This window comes from Mytilus trossulus, chromosome 10, assembly GCF_036588685.1.
Source record: "Mytilus trossulus isolate FHL-02 chromosome 10, PNRI_Mtr1.1.1.hap1, whole genome shotgun sequence".
NCBI classification, from domain to species: domain Eukaryota; kingdom Metazoa; phylum Mollusca; class Bivalvia; order Mytilida; family Mytilidae; genus Mytilus; species Mytilus trossulus.
In genome coordinates, this window is record NC_086382.1 from 5,099,506 (window position 1) to 5,109,018 (window position 9,513).

Sequence of the window (9,513 nt, forward strand, 5' to 3'; positions counted from 1 at the left end):
TAATTTGTAGAATGTCTTTCTCCATCTTGCATTTTGAAAACCCAGAAAAAACAATTGGTCTAGATCTGTAATAAAATGTGCAAATTTTGAGAAAAGTTGGTAATTCATGTATATAAGAATTTTCATTTCAATATAGAAAATGACATATGGTTGTATTTTACAAAAGAAAAAGAATGCTTTTGTTTGATTCAATGTTTTCCACTTGACCATATAAGGGGATGCAACTCAAATGTAAGAGCAGATAATTCAGATAAAGTTACTTTAACAATAAAATATGTTAGAAATTAACCTATTTTTTCTGTAGCAAAAAAAAATGGTGCCGTGACCCCATTAAAAATGTTATGGTGTAGTTTTCATTTTAAAGCAGAAAATTGGGTTTTCCATGCCTAATCTGTACAAAATCTGTCAACTTTGCCAACCTGTAGCGTGAAAATAAGCTTCATGACCCATTATTATTATTTTTTTAAAGAATGATTTAAACTAAGTTTTGGCAGGCAGATATATATTGTTAGGTATACTGTTCTCAGGTTTTTGTAAATTATTAAAAAAAAATATATGGATTATAACTTTGAAACCCCATCTACTATAAGGCCGTTTGTTTTCTCGTGTGAATTTTTGTGTCTTTAGAATTAATTTTTCTAATGAACTATGTAAGGGGAGCTAAATCTTAAAGAACACAATTTATACTGGACATATAGGAACATTTTCATTTATAACTTGTAGCAAGAAAACATTTTCGATGACACCATTTTATTTTCTTCAAAAAACATAATATAACCTACTTCTCATATTTAATTTGAAAATTCTGTTTCATAGATTTCTTTCTATCCACATATATGTGCTTTTTCATGAACAATCAAAGGAAATTTTGGCCATTTTGAACGACTCATACCTTTAAAAATGGGAGGTAACCCATACTTTAAATCATTTATTTGAAAAAAAGCATAGAAAACTTCATTTTAACAAAATATAAAAATATTTTCTGCTTTGGGTCAGGAACAGGTGAAGATGCCATAGGTAGGCCGCCATCTCGGTTTTGGTGAGTTTTTTTCTTTTGTTGACTATTTTGATCTTTACTTCACCATGTTCACATCGGCTGCTTTCAGGGCCATATTGGTCAGCTTGGCAGCCTGCTACCCTCGACGAAGGAGTACTGGTAGATGAGTCGTGGACGTAGTATTAAAGATGACAGGAAGCATTATCAGGACCAAAGTCGTGAGACAGTGAAATGAAGGTCCATTATCTAACACATTGGATACAGCTCTCGGACGTCAATCGGCATAACACGGTAAACACAGTGAACGTTCAAGAAACGTTAAAACGTCACAAACGCATCATCCAGTCAATATTTCCGTTTAAAACCAGCATCAACGATTAAAACAGTGAAAATGTAAGCGTTGATGCATCATCATGTCAAATGTCAAAGCAAATTTCGAACAACAAAAGTTCTTTTCCATTCTGATTAGTCAGAACGAGATATTTTCCATCTTTGCTCACGTCAATGTATCTTGGATCTAAAATTTTGTCTTTTTCCCCAAGCAATACTTGGTGGTTTAAACCATCCTCTGAAATGTGTACAATATTGTTTGAATTGTGTCCTGTTACATAAATGTTACCAGATATGTTGTCGCTAGTAATTCCACGTGCACCATTCAGGTCACGATGGGAAAATCGAAATTGTTCTGCCCCGTTTTCATGTTTTTTAACGATTGATGAATTGTCTGAAACGTACAGTATGTCTTTATTATCGCAATGAATATATGTATCTACATCAATTCCTTCTATAATTTCGCAAAGAGCAATCCCAAAAGTATCATAAATGGTAATAGTGTTTAAGTCGGCTGCAATTAATTTGTCCTTACAAATGTAAATGCTTTGTAGGTCTGCCTTAATAGGAATGATTCGAGTTTGATAAGTGTCGGTAGAGTCGATATGGATGAAATGTATCTGGCTTTTACCATTGTTCAGAACTGCTATTTCATTGGTTCCTGATTCTGTAATGTCGTATGGTAAGAAAGACAGTTTGGTTGTTCTCACTTTGTTACCCTTTAGATCAAAGATTTCCAAAGTGTTCTCATTGCAACATGATGCTATTATGTTGTCTGTCGTAAAGCAAGCTTCATAATGAAGTTCCTTTAAATTTGTTATGGATTTAATCAACTTCAAACAAACAGGAAACCGCTTGTATGCCAAGTTCATTTTACGGTTTGTTGTTTCCACATTGGTTACACGACAGGCCCCATCAATTATTTTAAAACTTTCGTCTAAAGAGGGATCGATGTTGACGTCTACATTAACATAGTGATCAAACGATTGATCTTCGAAATGTTTCTTATGTTCCAGTAATCTCCCCTTTAATTTTCCAGTCTCAATCATAACCTGGGCATCTGATGCCTTTTCAATGCATGCTTCCAGTAACTTTATTTCGTTGTCAAGTTGTTTCTTAACATTTTCAAAAATCGTGTTTCTTTCCTCTAACCTTTCTTTTTCATTGTCAAGTTCTTTCGTCAACTCCATTTTAAGTCTATCAATGATCTTTTTCACTTTTTGTTCCAAAGATTCTTTAAGTCTTGCTACTTTCATGAAAGCGTCTTTACTCTGAGAATTCAGTGTTTTAATCCCATCACTTGTATTTGAAAGGATATTGTTTACATCGCCTGCCATTAATGTCATTACTTTTTGTAAATTTTTAACAGTATTTGAGTCCCGGTATATATGTGCTGCATCCTCAATTGTGCAGACATTTTCGCATTTTCGATGTTCGACGGAAACACACACGGAACAACAAGGTATTTGATGATCTGAACAATACAATTTAAGTTTCTCATTTTTATGTTTTGAACAACTGCTTTGAAATTTAACAGGAAATTGAAAGGCACTTTCAAATTTCTCTATTGGAATAACTTCGTGGTTTTCAAATATTTTATGATGTTTGTGATAACGATTACAAGTTTGACAAAGAGTGTCCGAATAGTCGATACAAGCATAATTTGCTACAGATTTCTCGCCCATTCTGTCACAAGATGTGCAAACTTTTCCGGCATGTTTCAGCTTGCCACTATCAATAAGACTTATTAAAAGAAAATTATCTGGCAAGCGGTTTGCCCATTCATTTGCCTTAATTTCTGAATCAGGAATCTGCACCACCGACCTACATATAGGACATTCAGCACTTTGATTGTTGACACCTTTTTCAAACGAGGAAGTAATATAAGCCTCAATACACTTCTCACAGAACGTATGTAAACACGGTAAATATTTCGGTTTCGTTAATATTTCTAAACAAATCGGACATATCGTTATATCCATTACATCCTCCTTTGAAGATGCCATTTGAATATTTATTTGGTGTGTTCCAAACCTGTACCAATTGTCTAATAGATAAGACTTTATCCTGTAGATGACAGATATGTTATCGAGACTCAGATAACAAATCAAACTAACATTCAAAACAGTGACGGGTATACCCGGTAAACAGGTGAACTGGTTCATTCCCTCCACCATTTGAGCAATGACTAATGGTATCATTAGGTTTCTAATTGATTATATATTTTAGCAGAAAAATCCATATTATACAATGTATACTTTTTTTGGTGAATGTTAATATATGTAACGAAAGCTGACTCTGACTGAGTTTTGCTTTCAAAATCTTGGTCTATAATATAAACAATTACCTATAAGATTTTATCTGTTGACGTATAAAATACTTGATAAAGAAAGTATAAATAGTCTTACAGCGTTTCAACTTTAAGGTTGCTGGGGGTCTTAATTAAAGTGGGGGATCTATAATTCATTAAATCTTTTAATAATTTGTTCAAATATAGTCTTATCATTTTAATTTCAAAAATATAATAAAAATTATCGGTCACCGGACCATTTTCGAGCTACAGGTTTTGTAAATATGTAAAGAATATGCATGGAAAATCCAATTCTATATGATAAAAAGAAAAAAAGAAAACTACACCATAGAATTTTAAGGTAGAATGTGAGAAGATAGCTCTTATACCATGCTTTTTTTTTACAGTCTTAAGTATGGTAAAACACATAATTACCTACATTAACAAGAAAAGTCTTATATGCCACAGCTGGTGGACGTTCCGTACCCGATGGTATCACCAGCCCAGTAGTCAACATTTCGGTGTTGACATGAATATCAATAACGTGATCATTTTAAAAAACCAAAACTTTGAATTTTTTTGAAAAACCAAGGATTTTCTTTTCCCAGGCATAGATTACCTTAGTCGTATTTGGCACAACTTTTTGGAATTTTGGATACTCAATGCTCTTCCAACTTTGTACTTGTTTGGCTTTATAAATATTTTAATATGAGCGTCACTGGTGAGTGTTATATAGACGAAACGCGCGTCTGGCGTACTAAATTAAAATCCTGATACCTTTGATAACTATTTACACCACTGGGTCGATGCCACTGCTGGTGGTCCCCGAGGGTATCACCAGCACAGTAGTCAACATTTCGGTATTGACATGAATATCAAAAATGTGGTCATTTTTATAAATTTCCTGTTAACAAAACTTTGAATTTTTTGAAAAACTAAGGATTTTCTTATCCCAGGCATAGATTACCTTAGCCGTATTTGGCACAACTTTTTGGAATTTTGGATCCTCAATGCTCTTTCAACTTTGAACTTGTTTGGATTCATAAATATTTTGATATTAGCGACGTCACTGATGAGTCTTATGTAGACGAAACGCGCGTCTGGCGTACTAAATTATAATCCTGGTACCTTTGATAACTACTAGAACTATTCATTTGCACGTGAATAATTCATCAGTGATGTTTCTTATATGATATTGACAAAATTTGCTGCTAAAAGCAATTATTATTTTACAATGTCAATTTCATTAACAGGGCGCTAGCTGTCAAAATCTTGTTCACCGATTTCACTCAAATTATCATATCCCTGTATCGTTTCCTTGTATATTTGCATGCCCATGAGTCCATAGGATGCAAATTTCGAATCTCGAATCACATACATATATGATTTTGGTGTCCAATTTAATGTTAGTAGTCCTACTGCACTTTGACTGTCAGAAAAGATCTTTTAAAAGTGTTGTAATGGTATTATACAGTCGTTCCAGTATACAGAATCCCAGTACCACAACCATTGCTACCAACTCTGCCAGCAAGATTGGTCCTCTTTTTGTGACAGATCTGTGTAGTCTTATAGCTGGTCTTGAGTTAAACTGGTCCGCCGTTCCATCTATAGCTTTGCACCGAAGGTCAGTGTAGCGATAAGTGAACACAACAGGGGTCCAGTTTAGTCTTGAGTCCTCTATAGATGTATAAATAATAATAAGAAGAAGGATGGTTTATTTCCAATTAAAGGGTCCCACAAAGAGCTTTCATCAAAGTACATACCAGTACATTTGATTAGACATAAACTACAGACATATAAGAAAACAACATCGTTTAATACTATTAAATTAAAAAATGCTATAAAAGGCCAGGACAGAACCAGATACATGTTGTACAATCAACACCTTTAAAAGAGGGACGAAAGATACCAAAGAACAGTCAAAATCATAAACTTAAACAAACTAACAACGCCATGGCTAAAAATGAAATAGACAAACAAACAAACAATAGTACACATGACACAACATAGGAAACTAAAGAATAAACAACACGAACCCCACCAAAAACTAAGGGTGACCTCAGGTGCTCCGGAAGGGTAGGCAGATCCTGCTCCACATGTGGCACCCGTCATGTTGCTTATGTGATAACAAATCCGATAAAACATACTTTCCAAAACATTTATACACATTTAAATTTTCTTGTGTAAACGAATGCACCAGCTCCGCATGGTCCTGGGTTTCCCATGCATGACCCAACAGTGAATGCATTTGCCTGGTCATTTGCTGTATTTCCTATTAGTATTAGCTCTGTCATGATTCTTTGCATATTTGTTTTGGTTCTGGGGTTCGTGATTTTGGGCTTCCATGTATGTTCCAATATGAAAGTGTTATCTTTGTCATTGATGTTTCTCCTAATCTGTATGTAAATTCTGGATCGATTTATTTGATGTTGATGCCAGTTTCTTTCACCATTTCAACTGAAATTAGTGTTTTGCCAATATTGGTACGGGTGTTATATGGATTTCATGACCTATTTCTCAGTCTTGATAATTTATCAGTTGTTGTTTAATTTGTTCCTTAATGGACTTTGATTGGATTTTAGATATTTCCCTGATAGCAATTTCTTCAATTCTCAGATCTATTGTTAGGATTGCAGCCTTATTTTCTAATGCTTCTCGGCTTGCTGTTGACGGCATATCTAGACACAGCGTGAGCACTTTCTTTGGTACCTTGTCAACTTTTTGTTCAGCAACCTGCCATTCTGGGCAGCTGTATTCCACAATAGATATTATTAGACAGAAGTACAATTGTAACAGTTTCTGCGTCTTTATCTTACCGGTTTGTCTTACTTCTCTTAGCAGTTACATTTCTACATGATCTTTTTTTTTACTGTTTCCAGGTGTTTTTCAAACGTCATTAATTTTTCTCGTCCAGAGTAACTTTGTGTTTTGGTTATAATTTAGGTCTTTTCCATTTAATTTGATGGAAGGCAACAGTAAACACGGTATTAAAATATAACATGATAAAATTGAGAATGGAAATGGGAACGTGTCAAAGAGACAACAACCCAACGATCTAACAGACAACAGCATATGCAGCGAGAAATTCCCGAAACCGGAGTCGTCCTTCAGCTGGTCCCTAAATAAAGATATATACTGGTTCAGTGATAATGAACGCCATACTCCAAATTATACACAAGAAACTAAAGTTAAAAATAATACAATACTAACAAAGGCCAGAAGTTCCTGACTTGGAACAGGCGCAAAAAAACCCTCCCCCATACCTCTAGCCAATGTAGAAAAGTAAACGCATAACAATACGCACATTAAAATTCAGTTCAAGAGAAGTCCGAGTCTGATGTCTAAAAATTTAACAAAAGAAACTAATTAAAATGACAAGATGAGTCTTTTAAATAATAATCATGGTACCTTTGATAACTACCAAAACTATTCATTTGCACGTTAATAATTCATCAGTGATGTTTCTTATATGATATTGACAAAATTGGCTGCTAAAAGCAAATTATTCTCAGATCTGCAGTGACATCACAACATGTAACTGGCCAATCAATGATAGCATTTGTGTACACAATGTTGAGAGGTGATGCAGATAAGAATCCTCTAGATTTTCCATAGACTTTCATGCACATTAATTCAATTGATATATGTCGTTACCAGTTGAATATATTAATTTTACCCTTTTAATATTGTTAAAGACACTATAAAATGTCTACATTTTGATTTTTAACATACTATACCCTCTGGTTAAAAAATCATCAGCAATATAAATAATCAGTAATCACCTTCAAATAGATAACAAAAAATCTAGAGGATTCCTGATGGCATCACCCCCTGAAAAATGTAAATGCTAGGAAATATGTCCGGATCTGAGAAATTCAACTATGTCAATTTCATAAATGGGGCGCTAGCTGTCAAATTCTTGTTGACCGATTTTACTCAAATGATCATATCTGATTTATAACAATGTAAAGCATTTATCCAAAATATTTTTAAGACTCAAATAAACAGTGTTCAGGTCGTGAGCTTGATAATATGTAGCTTTGTTTCGTGAGTATTTTAGTCTAATTAACTATCAAGTTGACCCCCCAAACATCTATGAAGACCATTTATGTGATATAGATATATATATTAAGCAACTCGTGCAATAAGATTTTTCATGGTCGGTTTAATTTCGTATGTATTAATTTAATTATTCAAAATATATGTTTATCATCACATTTTCCTGTATAAGAATGTTTTTTTGTGGATCAAATCAGTCAATCAAGTGATTTACCTTTGTTTAGCTTTCAATGTTGACATTCTTTTCCTTTAAATACCCGTACACGGACAGTTCATGCCTTATCCATATCTAGCTAAGTGGTTAAATTGAAGTTGACATGAATACTTGCAAGTGAATAATTCGTCATCAATGATATGTAGCTTATTTTGACAAAATTGAACCAAACTGGCTGCTGAAAGTGAATATTTCAGTTTCATTTATCTCTTTTAATTTGGTTAAAGGTCAAGTGACAGTAAATGGGCTATGTCACAGATTTCAGTAAAATTTTGCATACAACTCTGGCTCGATGAACTTCAACTAAAAATCGAAATAATGATGCATTTATCTCATTTATCATTTAAATCATTACTGATTGAATTCTTACAAAATTGGTGAGCATTTGTATAGAAAGCACATAAAATCGTCATAAAACCTTCTAAAATTTGTCTTAAAATCGCAAAATCTCTAATTCTACTCCATAGATTTTTCTTAAAAAACTATATGTTGTTGATACATAAATTACCGTTATAATGATATAAAATAAAGATAGGGTCACCGACTTCGTTTTTACGGTATACATCATTCAATGTTGTGTTCTTTGTGAAAAAATCCTATAAAACGTCAAAATAATCGTAACGTCGCCGTGTTGCCGGCCGTAAAACGTTGATTTTTGACGTTTTTCACTACCAACAAGGTGAAAAAATGATTTTTAGACAACAAACGAAGTCGGTGACCCTATCTTTATTTTGCATCATTATAACGGAATTTTGTGTGTCAACAACATACAGTTTTTAAAGAAAAATCTATGGAGTAGAATAAAAGATATGGCGATTTTAAGACAAATTTTGTATGTTTTTTCGCTGATTTTAAGTGCTTTCTATACAAATATTCACCCATATTAAAAGAAATCAATCTGCAATATTTCAGATAATAAAAGAGATAAATGCATTATTTTTTCGATTGTCAGTTGTAGTTCACCGAGCCAAGATTGTATGCAAAATTTGAGCAAAATAAAATCCCACATTAAAATTTGTTATCTCAAAGTTTCTTGAAAATCATTGTATTCAGATAACTATAATTGTCAATGGTATTCTCAAAGCTGCAAAATTGAATTGTTTTGTGCTATTTGTTCTGTAAAAAAAACAAGAGTAGGGATGATTCCTGTCAATGACTTTTCTGATTTATCTTTCTTATTCATAATAGTAGTAGTGGTCATTATTTTTTTTTATTATATACTAGTAAATACAGATAAATTGTATGTGTAATACAATCATTGGCAAGCTTGCTGCATCAGCCACCCGTGATGATATCAATATCAGCATGGTTGCAAAAGCTTTATGACACCCTTAATATGTATGATGTCACGTCATCGATTAAAGGCACTGTTGCAAAGGCTTTATCAAAACCCTAATCTGTATGACGTCATGTCAAACCTATAATCTGTATGACGTCATGTCAAACCTATAATCTGTATGACATCATTTCAAACCTCCTTATCTGTATGACGTCATTTCACATAAAAAAACATCTACTTGAGGTATATGTATATAATAAAGTGTATATGATATGGCTTTTTCAATATCACACACCGTATCAACCCTCAACAAATATAATCCCTCGAGCAGAGCTCTTGGGATT

General features: G+C 33.4%; 1 protein-coding gene across 1 annotated transcript; it reads right to left on the reverse strand.

The window, feature by feature from the left end:
• Positions 1-909: 909 nt before the first annotated feature.
• On the reverse strand, positions 910-3,416 carry LOC134685999 (uncharacterized). Its single transcript, XM_063545705.1, has one exon. It carries the CDS (start codon positions 3,331-3,333, stop codon positions 1,414-1,416), a length of 1,920 nt encoding a protein of 639 aa, XP_063401775.1. The 5' UTR covers positions 3,334-3,416; the 3' UTR covers positions 910-1,413.
• Between the last annotated feature and the right edge of the window lie 6,097 nt (positions 3,417-9,513).

Bases quoted from the DNA above. Each gene is read 5' to 3' on its own strand.
- LOC134685999 (XM_063545705.1), bottom strand. From the start codon at position 3,333: ATGGCATCTTCAAAGGAGGATGTAATGGATATAACGATATGTCCGATT.